The sequence below is a fragment of the Rhinatrema bivittatum genome, chromosome 3, assembly GCF_901001135.1.
Source record: "Rhinatrema bivittatum chromosome 3, aRhiBiv1.1, whole genome shotgun sequence".
NCBI lineage: Eukaryota > Metazoa > Chordata > Amphibia > Gymnophiona > Rhinatrematidae > Rhinatrema > Rhinatrema bivittatum.
This window is the reverse complement of record NC_042617.1, coordinates 481,509,729-481,529,552: the sequence shown is the minus strand read 5'-3', so window position 1 is coordinate 481,529,552 and position 19,824 is coordinate 481,509,729. Positions and strand designations below refer to the sequence as shown.

Genomic DNA, 19,824 nt, shown 5'->3' with positions numbered 1-19,824 from the left:
CAGCGGCGCTTCTCTCCCCGGAGGAACTGACCACTAAGCGGCTTAAACTACAGGAAACACCGCTACCCTCGACACTGGGGCCTTCACCTTGCGAAGAAAAACCAATAGTCTAACCTCCACAGGGCTCTGTGGAAGGGGTATCGACGCCTCCACCGCCACCGCATTCAGCTGCTCTGCCTGCACCAGCTGTTCCGCAGGAATTTTTGGATTTTATCCGGCAAATGGTGCTCGAGGCCCTTAAGGAACAGATGCCTATTCCGGCGCCTTCACCGATGCTGGTTCCCGAACCAATGCCGGTACCATTACCGATGCCGGTGATTGCACCGAAGCCGGTGACTACACCGATGCCGATGACTCCGTCGATGCCGGTACCTATACCGATGCCGACGATTCCGTCGATGCCAGTGCCTACACCGATACCAGCCAAGGTACCACCGACAAGGCCATCAATGACACCGAAGCCATCTTTGATTCCGGCCCCGATACCATCGATGCCAAGCTTACCTGAAGACCCAGGACATCCAGAACTGACACTCTATCAGCTCTTAATGAAAAGATTTGATGAGGGAGTCGGTGCTCTTCCTCCCATGCCTCGGTAAGAACAGCCTGAAGGCATATACCCTTCGATGACCCGCAACCAGGTCCTTCAGGGCTTCCTCGTCCACCTAGACCTTCTCCACTATCTCCACCTAGAGAAGATCCATACAATACTTGGGACGATGGACAGACACCTCATCTGAAGATTTCATGTCAGATCCTTCACCTCCAGACCCAAGAAAGAAATCTCCACCGGAGGATTTATCCTTCACCAATTTCATCCAGGAAATGGCTGACACCATACCTTTCACCATGGTGACAGAAAATGATTCAAGGCAAAAAACATTGGAGGTCCTCCAATTTGTAGACCCTCAAAGCAAGTAGTAGCCATACCAGTCCATGATGTCCTTCTGGACCTACAACATCGGCTTTGGGAGCATCCATGCTCAGTGCCTGCTGTAAATAAAAGAATGGACACAACGTATTTGGTGCAGTCTGCTCCTGGCTACCAAAAGTCACAGCTTCCACACCAATCAGTGGTGGTGGAATCTGCACAAAAGAAGTCAAAGAGAATAAGACCACATTCCTCAACTCCCCCGGGAAAAGATCACAGATTCTTGGATTCCCTGGGTAGGAAGGTTTATCAAGGAGCCATGTTAAATTCTAAAATATCTTCTTACCAATTATACATGACTCAATACCAAAGAAATCTGTGGGAACAGATGCAGGAGTTTATACCATCATTGCCACAACAACATCAAGAAGCAGCTCAAGCAATTATCCACAAAGGGCTGGAGGTGGGCAAGCACGAGGTCTGTGCTGCTTATGATGGCTTTGAAACAGCATCCAGAGTGGCTGCATCGGGTATAAGTGCAAGACGTTGGGCTTGGCTTAAAGCCTCAGACCTCAGGCCTGAAGTCCAGGAAAAATTGGTTGACCTCCCATGTCTTGGTGATAACCTTTTTGGTTCCAAGGTACAAGATGCGGTTGCTCAATTGAAAGAGCACACAGAAACCCTGCGACAACTTTCATTGATTCCGCAGGATCCGGCTACACAGTCAACTCGTAGGCCTCAAAGAAAAGAAGCTAGAAGACCCTTCTATAGACAGAGGCGTTATTACCCTCCAACATCTAGGAGCAGATCTTCTAGGCCACAACAAAGAGCTCAGCCCAGACAACCTAGGGTGGCTAGGCCTCAACCTCCGCCACAGACGGGACCGGCTGCTGGCTTTTGAGGCCTTTCCCAGAGACCGAAGCCATCTCTCCAATCCTAATCCAGAGCTTCCGGTAGGAGATCGAGTATCCTCCTTTTACAGCCATTGGTTACAAATAACAACAGACCAATGGGTACTTGCAATAATATCTCGAGGTTACCAACTCAATTTCCTCTCAATTTCAACAGATTCTCCTCCGAGACCTCTTTCTCTAAGCGAAAATCACATAATCCAATTACAAGTAGAATTATCCACCCTTCTGAGAGCTAGAGCTGTAGAGCCGGTGCCCCAGACTCAGCAGGGCAGAGGATTCTATTCCCATTATTTCCTCATTCCAAAGAAAACCGGAGGCTTAAGCTCCATCCTAGACCTCAGAAATCTCAACAAATTTCTAAAGAAAGAAAAGTTCAGGATGGTTTCTGTAGGCACCATGCTTCCACTTCTTCAAATAGGAGATTGGCTTTGTTCTCTGGATCTTCAAGACGCTTATGTTCATATTCCCTCCTCATCGCAAGTATCTGCGCTTCATGGTGGGTCATCAACATTTTTAATACAGAGTACTGCCTTTCGGACTTGCCTCTCCTCCCAGAGTATTCACCAACGGCCGGATTTTAAATGCCCTGCGCGCGTAAATCCAGTCGGATTTACGCGTGCAGGGCCCTCGCGCGCTGGCGCGCCTATTTTGCATAGGCTGCCGGCGCGCGCAAGTCCCGGCGCTTCGTAAAAGGGGCATGTCAGGGGTGTTCCGTAAATGATGTGGCGTTTCGGGGGCGGGCCCGGGGGCGTGGTGCCAGCCCGGGGGCGTGGTCGAGGCCTCCGGACCAGCCCCCAGGTCGGGTGATGGTGCGCCAGCAGCCCGCTGGCGCGCGCAGATTTACATCTGCTTTCAGCAGGCGTAAATCTGCCAACAAAGGTAAGGGGGGGTTTAGATAGGGCTGGGGGGGTGGGTTAGGGAGGGGAAGGTGGGGGGAGGGTGAAGGAAAGTTCCCTCCGAGGCCGCTCCGAAATCGGAGCGGCCTCGGAGGGAACAGGCAGCGCGCGCTGGGCTCGACACGCGCAGGTTGCACAAATGTGTACCCCCTTGCGCGCGCGCCGACCCCGGATTTTATAAGATATGCGGCTACGCGCATATTGCTACAAACGAGACTGAAGAGAGACCCTTGTGGCAGAGAATATCATGGCATGCTCAGTGGCCTCACAGGGCTAGTCAAACGTTTCTAGAAACTTTGACAGAAAGTTTTCTGTACCAGGGCTCCATGAATGATGTCACCCATATGTGAGGACTACATCCTGCTGTCCTGGGATAACACCTATTACAAGGTAAGCAATTTTGCTTTTTATATACATGGAAAGTATGCGCATATTTTCAGTTTCACGTGCATATTTTACCAGCACAAAAAAAGGGGCAGTCTAGAGGTGGTCCAGGGCGGAGTCAAGAAGTACTGCGGTATACATGTATAAACTATCAAAATTATTCATTCAATTTTGCACCTGCTACTTGACCAGCGCAAGTGAAATCAGATGTCTGTTGTCTGCAGATTTTGAGTGTGAGGTCTGGGTGAACAAGGGGGAGTTCAGAGGAAAGTGCTAGAGGGTCTGGGTGAATTGATGACTTCAAGTACACTCACAAGTAAGTGTTTTTAAAATGGTATATGCACATACTTTATAAAATATCTGCTTCCACATGTAAATCAGGGTTATTGCATGTACATCTTATATTTTTTTTCTCACCTCAATTATATGTGCATATGATTATAAAATAGGTAGAGAAAGTGCTTTCATGCATTGGAAATTTTCTTAGATGATCAAAAATTGATGAAGCAGCTACCTCTCCTAAATCAATCACGTAACAAAGGAGAGAGGAGAATAAACTCACTCAATACATCTAACAAACAATTTTTAACAAGACTGTTTTGCTCAAAGTGAATAACCCAACAAATGACAATATCATACGAGATTTTTGCTCAAATGATGTAATCTGCAGCCTCTCACCACGCAATGGGTCGCAGGCTGTTATCAGCTCACAGAGCTTGCTTTTTGTAATCATTTACCGTCATTTGTCCACCCACCAAATACCTTTATTTAAACCATTTGCTTAATCTTCTAAATTTCCAAAAAAATTTAAATATTAAATCTTACTTAGAACAGAACGTTCTTTTAAATATCAAATCCAAAAATAGAATACTTAGCCGTAAATATTTTCAATCAAGCCACTACAGTGCTTTGCTGTTGAATTTTAACCCAGGGACGGTTAAAATTCAACAGCAAAGCACTGTAGTGGCTTGATTGAAAATATTTACGGCTAAGTATTCTATTTTTGGATTTGATATTTAAAAGAACGTTCTGTTCTAAGTAAGATTTAATATTTAAAATTTTTTTGGAAATTTAGAAGGTTAAGCAAATGGTTTAAATAAAGGTATTTGGTGGGTGGACAAATGACGGTAAATGATTACAAAAAGCAAGCTCTGTGAGCTGATAACAGCCTGCGACCCATTGCGTGGTGAGAGGCTGCAGATTACATCATTTGAGCAAAAATCTCGTATGATATTGTCATTTGTTGGGTTATTCACTTTGAGCAAAACAGTCTTGTTAAAAATTGTTTGTTAGATGTATTGAGTGAGTTTATTCTCCTCTCTCCTTTGTTACGTGATTGGAAATTTTCTTAGCATTCAGATAGATTAATCCACAACCAGTGGGTTATGCACCTCTACCAGCAGATGGAGATGGAGCAAAGCTGATGTCACGGTATATTTACCCCTACACTGACATCAGCCTGCCAGTATTCTCCATCTCCAGCAGATGGTAGACGTGTATCTTCCTCTTGGGGATCGCTTAAAAAAAACTTTTAGAAGGAGAAAAGGAAATTATTCCATCCCGCTCTCCTGTGATGATACCTTATGGTCCCTCCCTCAATACCTCCCTCAAAACGTTTTGCATGCATTGCCTTCATAACATGCAAATTTTCTCTCATGCATATTCATTGTGGATATCCTGAAAACCCAACTGGCTGGGGGGTCCCCAGGACAAGGTTCAAACCATTGCTGTAGAGAGAGAAACAGCTGAGAGACTAGCGGGTGCAGGAAGCCTAGCGCAGCTGTGAAGGCCTTTGCCCTTTCCCCCCACAGCCGGAGACTTACTCTGTACTCGGTTAGGAAACGTTGAGCTCAGGTAAAGCTTTAAAAAAAACCCCAAAACCAGACAGAATAGAAGAGTTGTTTGTAAGGCTTCCCCCTTCCTTTGGTCTCTGTGCTTGGCGTGCCGTTCCAACATTCATTCCCACCCCCAAGGGAAGATAAGGGACATGGGCAGCCTGGCGGATCGAGCAGCCTGTGTAGGCTAGGCCCTGCTGTTAGGCTTTTCTCTGAGTGCTATATGGTAGGCTGCAGCAGCGTTTTTGCACATCTTTTCCTGCACATTAGGCTGCCATCTTCAGAACCATTGGTGTGTGCAAGTGCATCTGGCTGTGCGTCCAGGGTGTGCGCCTAGTTTTTGGATGCTTAGTTGGACGCCTGCTTGCACACCCAGATGATAGCAGCTTCTGTGTTAGGCCTGTGCGCACAATTTGGGCCGCAATGTTTGTGCACTTATGTTTGGAAGAGCAGAAGTGCACCTAACTTTGCGATGCCTGATCTTGGGACGCCTATATTTTGGACGCACGTATTTGACAGCATGAATTCAGCTGGACACATACCTTCAGTTGCCTGTTAAGCATACTGATGGACTAATGGTGCCTGTAGCTAAGAAACCTAAGCACCTTTTCCTCTGTGCTGCCTGACATATTTGGGCATTTCAACTTGGCATGCCCTCTAACTTGTACCAGCGCTGCTTAGAGACTCAGGGAGAATTATCTTTCTCTGATTTTACTAAGCCTAATTCTTCACAGCACATTTTTGGAGGGGTGCCTGACCTTGGAACTCCCTTAACTGGTTCGTCAGCAGGGGAAGGTAGCTCAGTGGGCACAGCACAGGTGCCTTCTGGTTTTGACATGGATCCCTTGGCCTTTTCTTGGGTAGAATTTTTTCAAGGATTGTACTTCTTTCTTCAGGCACAGTCCTCAGCCCGGTCCAATTCTGCCAGGCCAGAGTAGCAGATGGTGACTTCTCATTCGCCTGGTACTGCTATTAAATGCCGAAGTACAACTAAATTGGCAACAGGTCCTCCTGATAGGAAGCTGGATGGCACAGATGATGAGGCTGATCCTGACTCTCTGGAGGATGGGGGAAATTCCTTCAGGACTGGAATCATATAGGACTATGTTGTGCTTCTTTCATAGAGATGAGCTGCCGACTCTGATTTCCCAGACATTAAAGATGCTGGGAGTATCTGAGGCAGATTCCATGTCTGAGCCAAAGAAATATCCTATTTTTGTTTCTTTGCATAAAGCCTCTTGGTTTTTTCCCTCTAATTTCCTAGTCATTGTCACGCATGTAAATCAGCTGAAACAAATATCAAACATACTAAAATCCTAAAAACCCTGATAAAAACAAATGAGTGGCAAGAAAACCTTGAACCTCCATTATATTAATAAATATCTTCAAAACCAAAAATCAAGTCAAACATTAAAACCATTTGTGAAAAATTGTGCTACATAAATAGATGTAAGATGGTCCTATGCTGCATATAACCAAGAAGAAAATAAGTTTATTCCATAAAACAGAGTGCTTTCAAAACCAGTCATTCAGTAAGGCTCGTTCTCCTGATTTTATTCACATGTGCAGAAAGACAAATTACAAGCAATGATGTCAGTCGGAGGCTTGTACTCTTTCTTGAGAAGTCCCTCTCTAGGATGGACTTTTTTGTACAAAGTCTTTTAGAAAACAATCCCTGATTTGGACAGTAGTTGAAGAAGGTGAGTCCTTTCCCCTTACAGTGGTTTGCTGAGAGGTTATTTTAGAAAGTATGCAGATCACAAATAGTGGGTGTTCTGTTGTATAGGAAAGAAAATTCCAGTTATATAAATACACCTGGATTGAAGTTGTCTTTGTCATATATTATGAATGTTCTATAATTGTTATATGCTGTCCCTGTTAGGTGTCTTATAGAAAGAACATTGTGTCATTAAGCTGTTTGAATATTTCTTTTATATAGCATATAATAGTCTATCCTATAATAGGGATGCCTCACATTGAGCCAGATTCATTAAGGCTTTTCTCCCATTCTGAGTTTATGGGAAAAACCCTTAGGGGTAGATTTTCTAAATCTACGTGTGCGCGTACTGTTGTTCGCGCACCAGGCGTGAACAAAACTACGCCGGATTTTATAAGGTACGTGCGTAGCCGCGCGTATCTTATAAAATCCGGGGTCGGTGCTCGCAAGGGGGTGCACATTTGTGCAACTTTTGTGCGCCGAGCCCTGCGCGCGCTGCCCGTTCCCTCCGCCTCCCCCCACCTTCCCCTCCCTTCCCCTACCTAATCCACCCCCCCACAGGCCCTATCTAAACCACCCCTACCTTTGTCGCAGAAGTTACGCCTGCTCGAAGCCGCGCGCCATGTTCCGGTCTGGGGGCTGGTCCAGAGGCCGTGGCCACGCCCCTGGAATGCCCCCGGGCCGATTCCATGCCCGTGGGAAACAACTTTGTTGCCCGTGGGGAACAACTTTGTTTACAAGATTAATATTTCTGGATTTAGCTAAAGGAAGTCTTGCCTTTCCAGTCTGCTACATATTTTTGAAGGTGAGCTATTTGATATAGTATATCTGGATTTTCAGAAAGCATTTTACAAAGTACCTCATGAGAGACTCTTGAGGAAATTAAAAAGTCAAGGGATAGGAGGTAATATTCTATTGTGGATTGAGATCTGGTTAAAAGGTAGAAAACAGAGTTCAGCTAACTGGTCAGTTTTCTCTGTGGAGAAAAGAGAATACTTTACTGGCCAAGGGATCTTAAACCTGGGGTAATTCTGCACACAAAAACTGAAAATTCTGCAAACTTTATATTGGTCAAAATAACACAATTTACATGACAGTCTTTAAGTAATTACATTTTAAATTAACACAGAAAAAAGTAATTACTTAAAGATGCAGAATTTTAAATATTTTGAGCAGAATTTCCCTAGAAATTCACTCTTCCACTCACTCTCCCTACTCCCCTGGCCACTTTGCCCTCTCAGGCCCAAACTCCTCCACCTGCCAGTATCTCTCCCCTCCACCTCTAGGCTCAGTCTCTTCCACTCTATTGCCAGTCCCAGAGTTTGACCCTGTTCTCACAGGACAAGCAGGATGGTAGTCCTCACACATGGGTGACATCATCAGGATGGAGCCCAATCACGGAACACTTTTGTCAAAGTTTGGAAGAAGGAGCCAACAGAAGAAAATAGGATAAAGCATAAACATTGGCAAGTTAAATGTAAGACATTGATAAGACAGGCTAAGAGAGAATTTGAAAAGAAGTTGGCTGTAGAGGCAAAAACTCACAGTAAAAACTTTTTTAAATATATCCTAAGCAGAAAGCCTGTGAGGGAGTTAGTTGGACCGTTAGATGATCGAGGGGTTAAAGGGGCACTTAGAGAAGATAAGGCCATCGCGGAAAGATTAAATGATTTCTTTGCTTCGGTGTTTACTGAAGAGGATGTTGGGGAGGTACCCGTAATGGAGAAGGTTTTCATGGGTAATGATTCAGATGGCCTGAATCAAATCACGGTGAACCTAGAAGATGTGGTAGGCCTGATTGACAAACTGAAGAGTAGTAAATCACCTGGACCGGATGGTATACACCCCAGAGTTCTGAAGGAACTAAAAAATGAAATTTCAGACCTATTAGTAAAAATTTGTAACTTATCATTAAAATCATCCATTGTACCTGAAGACTGGAGGATAGCAAATGTAACCCCAATATTTAAAAAGGGCTCCAGGGGCGATCCGGGAAACTACAGACCGGTTAGCCTGACTTCAGTGCCAGGAAAAATAGTGGAAAGTGTTCTAAACATCAAAATCACAGAACATATAGAAAGACATGGTTTAATGGAACAAAGTCAGCATGGCTTTACCCAGGGCAAGTCTTGCCTCACAAATCTGCTTCACTTTTTTGAAGGAGTTAATAAACATGTGGATAAAGGTGAACCGGTAGATATAGTATACTTGGATTTTCAGAAAGCATTTGACAAAGTTCCTCATGAGAGGCTTCTAGGAAAAGTAAAAAGTCATGGGATAGGTGGCGATGTCCTTTCGCGGATTGCAAACTGGCTAAAAGACATGAAACAGAGAGTAGGATTAAATGGGCAATTTTCTCAGTGGAAGGGAGTGGACAGTGAAGTGCCTGAGGGATCTGTATTGGGACCCTTACTGTTCAATATATTTATAAATGATCTGGAAAGAAATACGACGAGTGAGATAATCAAATTTGCAGATGACACAAAATTGTTCAGAGTAGTTAAATCACAAGCAGATTGTGATAAATTGCAGGAAGACCTTGTGAGACTGGAAAATTGGGCATCCAAATGGCAGATGAAATTTAATGTGGATAAGTGCAAGGTGATGCATATAGGGAAAAATAACCCATGCAATAATTACACAATGTTGGGTTCCATATTAGGTGCTACAACCCAAGAAAGAGATCTAGGTGTCATAGTGGATAACACATTGAAATCGTCAGTACAGTGTGCTGCGGCAGTCAAAAAAGGAAACAGAATGTTGGGAATTATTAGAAAGGGAATGGTGAATAAAACGGAAAATGTCATAATGCCTCTGTATCGCTCCATGGTGAGACCGCACCTTGAATACTGTGTACAATTCTGGTCGCCGCATCTCAAAAAAGATATAATTGCGATGGAGAAGGTACAGAGAAGGGCTACCAAAATGATAAGGGGAATGGAACAACTCCCCTATGAGGAAAGACTAAAGAGGTTAGGACTTTTCAGCTTGGAGAAGAGACGACTGAGGGGGGATATGATAGAGGTGATTAAAATCATGAGAGGTCTAGAACGGGTAGATGTGAATCGGTTATTTACTCTTTCGGATAGTAGAAAGACTAGGGGGCACTCCATGAAGTTAGCATGGGGTACATTTAAAACTAATCGGAGAAAGTTTTTTTTTACTCAACGCACAATTAAACTCTGGAATTTGTTGCCAGAGGATGTGGTTAGTGCAGTTAGTATAGCTGTGTGGATTGGATAAGTTCTTGGAGGAGAAGTCCATTACCTGCTATTAAGTTCACTTAGAGAATAGCCACTGCCATTAGCAATGGTTACATGGAATAGACTTAGTTTTTGGGTACTTGCCAGGTTCTTATGGCCTGGATTGGCCACTGTTGGAAACAGGATGCTGGGCTTGATGGACCCTTGGTCTGACGCAGTATGGCATTTTCTTATGTTCTTATGTTCTTAGAACTTTGACTGGCACCTACTGGGCATGCCCAGCATGGCACTAACCCTGCATCCAGCTGGGGTCCCCCATTCAGTCTCTTTTTTTCCATGCAGCAGTAGCCACGCAGGTTAAGGAGCTCTCTAGAGATTCCTGACTGGAATTTTCCTCACAGAACTTCTTAAAAATTTCAAAAACATTCTACCCCATCCAGGGTCCCCCTATTGATTTCCGTATCCGCAGTCGTAAGGTAAGGCTTTACCCTCAGTTGCGATCGATTCCCGTTGAGTTTTCCCTTCGGGGCCTACTGGCCATCAACCACACCGCGGCTAAATTTTTGTCGAAGCAATGAGGTTGGGTTTTAGTCGGTGCCCCGATTATCCTTGGACAATGTCCATCACAGACCCACATAGGGTTTGTGTATTGTGTTTGGGGTCAGACCCCATGACATCTTAACTTGCACCAAATGTGCCCAAATGACACTGAAGGGCCATAAGGCCCGCTCAGAGAAGATGGAGTTTCTTTTTCAGGCAAAGCCACCGACTCCATCGAGCGCTTCGACATCGTCTGAACCGGTGCCATCGACCTCTCGCCTGCAGCGGAACACTGGTGCTGCCCACCTGCCACCAACTACTCCGAAGGCGTCAACTTCTTCCTCTTCGGGGGGGAGATCAGTGGTAGTAGGCCAGCCTTCCTGTGCTGATCCTTAAAAAAAAACAAAAAAAAAGGCTGGCTTCGCCACGCGCGTCTAGAGGACGCCGGGGTGGAGCTTCCGCTGCGATGGCGTCCCGACCGCAGGGGTAGGCCTTTCGACTTTACAGCAGCCCCTTTGGGTCTGTAATGCGTCAGACCATGGCCGGAAGGGGTAAGCTGGGTCGACCTCCTCTGCTGACCAGCATAACAGGTACTGCCATTTGGCCTCGCGTCCACACCTCGAGCCTTCACCAAGTGCCTCGTAGTGGTTGCGGCCTACCTCAGGGGTCAAGGAGTCCATGTCTACCCTTATCTCGATGATTGGTTGATAAGGGCTCCAACCCAAAAGGACGCACCAGCCTCCTTATGTCTAATCCTCCACACATTTCTGTCTTTCAGGTTCCTAGTCAACTATCCCAAGTCCAAACTAGTTCCATCTCAAACCCTCTCCTTCATAGGGGTGGATTTGGATACCATACAGGCAAAAGCCTTCCTTCCTTCCTCAGGATCAAGCTTGCACTCTCACATCCCTGGCACAATACCTCCAGGCTCGGAGTTACACAATGGCTCATCACTTCCTCACTTTGCTGGGTCACATGGCATCGTCCGTACATGTTACTCCAATGGCCCGTCTCACCATGGGAGTAACACAGTGGACCCTAAAATCCCAGGGGATCAAGCTTACCATCCAATGTCCAGCATTGTCCACGTTACCAAGCAGCTCTGCCTATCGCTGGCCTGGTGGATGCAACACTCCAATCTCATTCAAGGCCTTCCCTTTCAGATTCCAGATCCTCAAACATGTTGACTACGGATGCCTCCAACCTAGGCTGGGGTGCTCATGTCGACGACCTTCAGATTCGGAACCTGGTCTCCAGAGGAAGCCAAACATCAGATAAATTTCCTGGAACTTCAGGCGATCAGATATGCCCTCAAAGTTTTTCAGGATTGCTTCTCAAACAAAGCCATCCTGATTCAGACAGACAACCAGGTGGCAATGTGGTACATCAACAAGCAAGGAGGAACGGGCTCCTACCTTCTGAGTCAGGAAGCTACGCAGATATGGGCGTGGGCTCTTTCCCACTCGATGTACCTCAGGGCGACCTACTTGGCGGGCATAGACAATGTCCTAGCAGACAAGTTGAGTCGAACCTTTCATCCGCACGAATGGTCTCTCAACCCCACGGTGCATCCATCCACAACCGCAAAATAGAGAAATTCTGCTCGCTGACTCGCAACCGCCACTCACAGCCGAGGGACGCTTTCATCGTCTCGTGGTCCAGTGGTGTCCTCTACTTGTATCCTCCACTTCCACTCATATCGAGGACTCTCGTAAAGTTACGGAGGGTCAAGGGCTTAATGATTCTGATAGCCCTTCACTGGACACGCCAAGTCTGGTTCCCAATCCTCCAGGATGCCGGCACATCGCTCTAGGGGAGGATCCGCTTCTGATCACTCAGAACGGCGGGTGCCTATGCCACCCCAACCTCCAGGCCCTGTCCTTGACGGCCTGGATGTTGAAAGATTAATACTCCAACCCCTTAACCTTTTGGAGTCGGTATCCCGAGTCTTGGTAGCTTCACGAAAGCCTTCCAAGAGACAATCTTATCGTTCTAAATGGAAAAGGTTTACGGTATGGTGCACGTCCATGTCCATAGACCCCTTCTCTTGTTCCACTGCAAAGTTTCTGGACTATCTCTGGCACCTGTCAGAGTCAGGCCTGAAAACTTCCTCTATAAGGGTGAATGTCAGTGCGGTAGCCGTTTTCCACAACAGCGTGGGAGATGTCTCTCTTTTGACACAACCCTTAGTCACACGCTTCATGAGAGGCTTGCTCCATCTGAAACCTCCACTGCGCCCTCCGGCCCCTGCTTGGGACCTTAACGTGGTCTTAGGACGCCTCATGAAACCTCCATTTGAGCTTCTCCATTCCTGCAATCTCCGCTATCTCACCTGGAAAGTAATTTTCCTTTTCGCTATAACATCCGCTCGCAGAGTTAGTGAGTTGCAGGCATTAGTCACCTACCCGCCTTACACTAAGATTTTACATGACATGGTGGTGCTCTGCACCCACTCTAAATTTTTACCAAAGGTAGTATCAGAATTTCATCTTAATCAATCCATCATCTTACCTACTTTCTTTCCAAGGCCCCATTCAAACCCAGGAGAACAGGCTCTACATTCCTTAGACTGTAAACGTGCCCTGGCCTTTTATCTAGAGCGCATGTAAGCCACAGGAAGTCCACTCAATTATTTGTTTCTTTCGACAACATCAAATTGGGCAATCCGGTGGGAAAGCACACCCTTTCCTCCTGGTTGGCGGACTGTATCTCCTTTTGCTACCAAAAAGCAAGCATTCCGCTACAAAACCATGTAAAAGCACACTCTATCAGGGCCATGGCAACCTCAGTGGCACACCTCCATTCCGTGCCACTTAAGGACATCTATAAGGCTGCTACCTGGAGCTCTCTCCATACCTTCGCAGCCCATTATTGCTTGGATAAGGCTAGCTGGCAAGATTCCATCTTTGGACAGTCGGTTCTTCGCAACTTATTTTCAGTTTAACTTCCCAACATCCTTCCAGCGACCCGTTCAGGGTTTCAGGATGCCCTTCTACCAAAATCCACCCCTGTTGTTGTGCCTGTTGCACGTCTTTGGGTGCATTTGGTGCATTGCTCGGGCATCCTCAGCTCACTATTCACCCGTGTGTGAGGACTACCATCCTGCTTGTCCTGTGAGAAAGCAGAGTTGTTTACATGTAACAGGTGTTCTCACAGGACAGCAGGATGTTAGTCCTCATCAAACCCATCCACCACCCCGCGGAGTTGGGCTCCACCTTAAACAGAGTGGAACCAAGCTGCTGGCACTAACTTTCAAAACGGAGATAGAGCAGCTTTTAAACTAGAACAAACGGGAAAGCCGACACTCACTCAGCAGTGCATGGTTCGGAGAAATGTATCCTTGAAGGATACTAATGAAACAGGAGAGTTAGGGCATCCCAACAGAGAGGTTCCATTAAAAGCAAACATAGTCCATGTGCCTATATGTAAAAAATCACCAAAGCTAATGATTTCCGAATTATCCCTCCTAACTGAAAAGCAGGTTGTTAATACAAACAAAAAACACACCATGAAATGTCTGTATGCCAATGCCAGAAGTCTAAGAAGTAAAATGGGAGAGTTAGAGTGTATAGCAGCAAATGATGAGATTGACATAATTGGCATCACAGAGACTTGGTGGAAGGAGGATAACCAATGGGACAGTGCTATATCAGGGTACAAATTATATCACAATGATAGGGAGGATCAACTTGGTGGGGGTGTGGCACTTTATTTTCAGGAGAGTATAGAGTCCAACAGGATAAAGATCATACAAGAGACTAAAAGCTCAGTAGAATGTATATTGGTAGAAATCCCATGTGTGTTGGGTAAGAGTATAGAGGTAGGAGTATACTACTCTCCACCTGGACAAAATGGTCAGACAGATGATGAAATACTAAGAGAAATCAGGGAAGCTAACCAATTTGGCAGTGCAATAATAATGGGAGATTTCAATTACCCCAATATTGACTGGGTAAATGTAACATCTGGACTTGCTAGAGACATAAAGTTCCTGGATGTAATAAATGACTGCTTCATGGAGCAATTGGTTCAGGAACCAACTGGTCGCCGCATCTCAAAAAAGATATAATTGCGATGAAGAAGGTACAGAGAAGGGCAACCAAAATGATAAGGGGAATGGAACAGCTCCCCTATGAGGAAAGACTAAAGAGATTAGGACTTTTCAGCTTGGAGAAGAGACGGCTGAGGGGGAATATGAAAGAGGTGTTTAAAATCATGAGAGGTCTAGAACAGGTACATAAGAAAATAAGAACATAAGAAAATGCCATACTGGGTCAGACCAAGGGTCCATCAAGCCCAGCATCCTGTTTCCAACAGTGGCCAATCCAGGCCATAAGAACCTGGCAAGTACCCAAAAACTAAGTCTATTCCATGTAACCATTGCTAATGGCAGTGTCTATTCTCTAAGTGAACTTAATAGCAGGTAATGGACTTCTCCTCCAAGAACTTATCCAATCCTTTTTTAAACACAGCTATACTAACTGCACTAACCACAGGTAGATGTGAATCGGTTATTTCCTCTTTCGGATAATAGAAAGACTAGGGGGCACTCCATGAAGTTAGCATGTGGCACATTTAAAACTAATTGGAGAAAGTTCTTTTTTACTCAACACACAGTTAAACTCTGGAATTTGTTGCCAGAGGATGTGGTTAGTGCAGTTAGTATAGCTGTGTTTAAAAAAGGATCGGATAAGTTCTTGGAGGAGAAGTCCATTACCTGCTATTAAGTTCACTTAGAGAATAGCCACTGCCATTAGCAATGGTTACATGGAATAGACTTAGTTTTTGTGTAATTGCCAGGTTCTTATGGCCTGGATTGGCCACTGTTGGAAACAGGATGCTGGGCTTGATGGACCCTTGGTCTGACCCAGTATGGCATGTTCTTATGTAAGAGAGGGAGCTATTTTAGATTTAATTCTTAGTGGAACGCAGGATTTGGTGAGAGAGGTAATGGTGGTGCGGCCACTTGGCAACAGTGATCATAACATGATCAAATTTAAACTAATAACTGGAGGGGGGACAATAAGTAAATCTGCAGCTCTAACACTAAACTTTCAAAAGGGAAACTTTGATAAAATGAGGAAAATAGAAAAAAACTAAAAGATGCAGCTGCAAAGGTTAAAAGTGTTCAACAGGCATGGACATTGTTTAAAAATAAAATCCTAGAGGCACAGTCCATATGTATTTTACACATTGAGAAAGGTGGAAGGAAGGCAGAACGATTACCATCATGGTTAAAAGGTGAGGTGAAAGAGGCTATTTTAGCCAAAAAAAATCCTTCAAAAATTGGAAGAAGGATCCATCTGAAGAAAATAGGATAAAACATTAGCATTGTCAAGTTAAGTGTAAAACATTGATAAGACAGGCGAAGAGAGAATTTGAAATGAAGTTGGCCATAGAGGCAAAAACTCATAATAAAAACATTTTTAAATATATCCGAAGCAACAAACCTGTGAGGGAATCGGTTGGACCACTAGATGACCCAGGGATTAAAGGGGCTCTTAGGGAAGATAAGGCCATTGCAGAAAGACTAAATGAATTCTTTGCTTCCGTGTTTACTAATGAGGATGTTGGGGAGATACCAGTTCTGGAGATGGTTTTCAGGGGTGATGAGTCAAACGAACTGAACGAAATCACTGTGAACCTGGAAGATGTAGTAGGCCAGATTGACAAACTAAAGAGTAGCAAATCACCTGGACCAGATGGTATGCATCCTAGGGTACTGAAGGAAATCAAAAATGAAATTTCTGATTCTGTTAGTTAAAATTTGTAACCTATCATTAAAATCATCCATTGTACCTGAAGATTGGAGGGTGGCAAATGTAACCCCAATATTTAAAAAAGGCTCCAGGGGCGATCTGGGTAACTGTAGGCCAGTGAGCCTGATTTCAGTGCCGGGAAAAACAGTGGAAACTATTCTCAAGATCAAAATCGTAGACCATATAGAAATACATGGTTTAATGGAACACAGTCAACATAGATTTACCCAAGGGAAGTCTAGCCTTACAAATCTGCTTCATTTTTTTGAAGGGGTTAATAAACATGTGGATAAAGGTGAACCATAGATGTAGTGTATTTGGATTTTCAGAAGGCGTTTGACAAAGTCCCTCATGAGAGGCTTCTAAGAAAACTAAAAAGTCATGGGATAGGAGGCGATGTCCTTTTGTGGATTAGAAACTGGTTAAAAGACAGGAAACTAGAGAGCTGGATTAAATGGTCAATTTTCTCAGTGGAAAAGGGTAAACAGTGGAGTGCCTCAGGAATCTGTACTTGGACCGGTGCTTTTCAATATATATATAAATGATCTGGAAAGGAATACGACGAGTGAGGTTATCAAATTTGCGGATGATACAAAATTATTCAGAGTAGTTAAATCACAAGCGGATTGTGATACATTATAGGAGGACCTTGCAAGACTGGAAGATTGGGCATCCAAATGGCAGATGAAATTTAATGTGGACAAGTGCAAAGTGTTGCATATAGAGAAAAATAACCCTTGCTGTAGTTACACGATGTTAGGTTCCATATTAGGAGCTACCTCCCAGGAAAAAGATCTAGGCATCATAGTGGATAATACTTTAAAATCGTCAGCTCAGTGTGCCGCAGCAGTCAAAAAAGCAAACAGAATGTTGGGAATTATTAGGAAGGGAATGGTTAATAAAATGAAAAATGTCATAATGCTTCTATATCGCTCCATGGTGAGACCACACCTTGAATACTGTGTACAATTCTGTACACAGAATTGGTCGCCGCACCTTAAAGAAATGATATAGTTGTGATGGAGAAGGTACATAGAATGGCAACCAAAATGCTAAAGGGAATGGAATAGCTCCCCTTTGAGGAAAGGCTGAAGAGGTTAGGGCTGTCAAGCTTGGAGAAGAGACGGCTGAGGGGGGATATGATAGAGGTCTTTAAGATCATGAGAGGTCTTGAACGAGTAGATGTGAATTGGTTATTTACACTTTCAAATAATAGAAGGACTAGGAGGCATTCCATGAAGTTGGCATGTAGCACATTTAAGACAAATCTGAGAATTATTTTTCACCTAACATACAATCAAGCTCTGGAATTTGTTGCCAGAGGATGTGGTTAGTGCAGTTAGTGTAGCTGGGTTCAAAAAAGGTTTAAGTTCTTGGAGGAGAAGTCCATTAACAACTATTAATCAAGTTTACTTAGGGAATAGCCACTGCTATTAATTGCATCAGTAGCATGGGATCTTCTTAGTGTTTGGGTAATTGCCAGGTTCTTGTGGCCTGGTTTGGCCTCTGTTGGAAACAGGATGCTGGGCTTGATGGACCCTTGGTCTGACCCAGCATGGCAATTTCTTATATTCTTATGACTGCAAATTCAGTATGCACATGGGTACAACCACCATCCCTTTTTTGGATATGAGAGTCTCGCAAACAAATCATTGCCACAATATATATGAAAGCAATAGCCAGAGAGCCTTTGCTTCAAGATGGCAGGTTCCATTTACCTTACCTTAAAATAAACCTTATAGTGGGGCCAGGGGCGGATTGACTGTTTGTGTAATAGGGCAATGCCTGAGGGCCCATAGCACTCTCCCCTAGCCTCAGATGGCTGGTTTTCCAAATGACCCTTACTACCTGGGGGAACAGATCACTGTCAGTCCACCCCTGAATGGACAGTTTCTGCACCTGAATGCATCTAAGGCACAAAGTCTGATTTTATTCAAAGAGCAGAAGAGGTGACCGCTTACATCTTAAGCAAAGGCTATCTTCGCAAGACAGAATTAAAAGCATACAAGGGAGCCCGAAATTTGAGTATAAAGGCACTATTTGAGAAGGAATACAAGCCACCAACTGATAAACATTTTTTGTGATTTCTCTCTCTCCACTCATGAATAAAATCAGGAGAACGATCCCCAATAGATGACTGGTTTTGAGTACACTTTGATTTTTAAAAAAAATGTTTCCTTATATGTAAGATAATCCTTCTATATAGAACTATTTATGCAGCACAGTTTGTTACAAATTGATTCAATGTTTGACTCAAATTATTAGGTATAATGGATCTTTCTAATTTTGGCTACTTTTGAATTTGAAGCAGGATAAGTATTTATTTCTATGTTTTACCAAATCCAAGTTTCCAGTTTTATTATTTGCTATTGCAACTTCTTCCTTTTCTCCTTTATTCATATTGGGCTGTAGAATATTCGGACACCCTGTATTCACCTTTTGATGATCAGCCGATCAGTGAGCAAGTCATGTGCAATTATTACTAAGGATATTACTGCAACTACGAGCATGCTAAGCTTTCTGGCCTGATGCAGCTCTGCCCTCCTAACTAATATTCTCTCAACAGATGTGACTGCTTCTCCCCATGACTTCAAGTAAAGGAAGCAGTCTCTTTGAAGGCTAAATGTGACATTAACCAACTGTCATATGAAAGTGCTGCACAGTGTATAATTCTGCAATCAGAAACTGAAGTTCTTTACTGTCCCTCTGTAGTATGACCTGCAAAGACAGACCAGGAAGCAAGAATCTTTATATTTCTCCCAGACTTGGGCTTCTTCTCTTGTCCTACATAACATCTGAGCACCCTACAGTACTTCTGCTGTTTCATATCCATGTGCTACTGATTTTTTATCTTGTGCAGTATTTCATTCATAGTTCCTGAGTCTATGGCTCTTATACTTGTGGTATTCCCCGAGTGTCTGCATGTCCACAATGGGTTTTAATGCACAGAGGCTTTTCTGTCTGTAATTTTTCTTTTCTTTCTAGGTGACTATTTCAAAGAGAAGGAAGTCAAGGTTCCGCATGGGCACTAAAACTACTCTGAAGACTTTCTTTATTGTTACAAAAGCAAGGACAGAAATATGTGGGGAAATCCACAGGAAGCTGAAAACAATATTGTAGAAGTGTTTTGAGTTGTAAAAAATATTAATAATAATAATAATAATAATAATAATAATTCACTTCATCTGCGGAGAAAATTTCAGTTATCTGGAAAAAGTTCAAAAGTAGACAATGAAACCAGGATAATAAGCTCCAAACATGTAAACAGCACCGGTGGATGTGAGAGATGGGGCTATGGTAACAAGTGCCAACATTTTTCTTACTATCGGCAAAACCTCATTTCATTATTTTTAACCTTCGGGTCTTTTCTACTGGTGCTTCTTGACTCTCCCCTGTACAGTTTTTAAAGGTGTTTTATGAATCAGTAAATATACAATAAATTTAGTTACCATTGGCAACAGCCTGAATGTTTTCTTCATGCCAATGTTGTAAAATGAAATATTATAATGAAAACCTCTTAAATGAATGCCTGTGAACTTTCACTCAGTAGTATTATGGGCACAGGCCACAGAGTGGTCTCTCTCACTTGGAGGTATTTTACATGTTTTAATTCATCACATACTTATGCAGAGGATTTTTCCTGTGGTAGTACAAAATTTCACAGTGTTTTGCTTCTGCAGCAAATAGCCTTATCCCCATACTACT

The 19,824-nt window shown here is 43.9% G+C and overlaps 1 protein-coding gene across 6 annotated transcripts in view; it reads left to right on the top strand.

The window, feature by feature from the left end:
- The window catches only part of PFN4 (profilin family member 4), a 118,689-nt gene extending 99,114 nt beyond the window's left edge, over nt 1-19,575 (top strand). For 5 of the 6 annotated variants that reach the window (XM_029596033.1, XM_029596034.1, XM_029596031.1 and 2 more), the window contains 2 exons: nt 3,290-3,381; nt 19,105-19,575. In XM_029596033.1, the coding sequence (XP_029451893.1) occupies nt 3,290-3,342 (53 nt within the window). In that variant the 3' untranslated portion in view covers nt 3,343-3,381; nt 19,105-19,575. The remainder of the gene's footprint in view (nt 1-3,289; nt 3,382-19,104) is intronic. The other variant, XM_029596035.1, reaches the window with a different exon arrangement.
- The last annotated feature ends 249 nt before the right edge of the window (nt 19,576-19,824 follow it).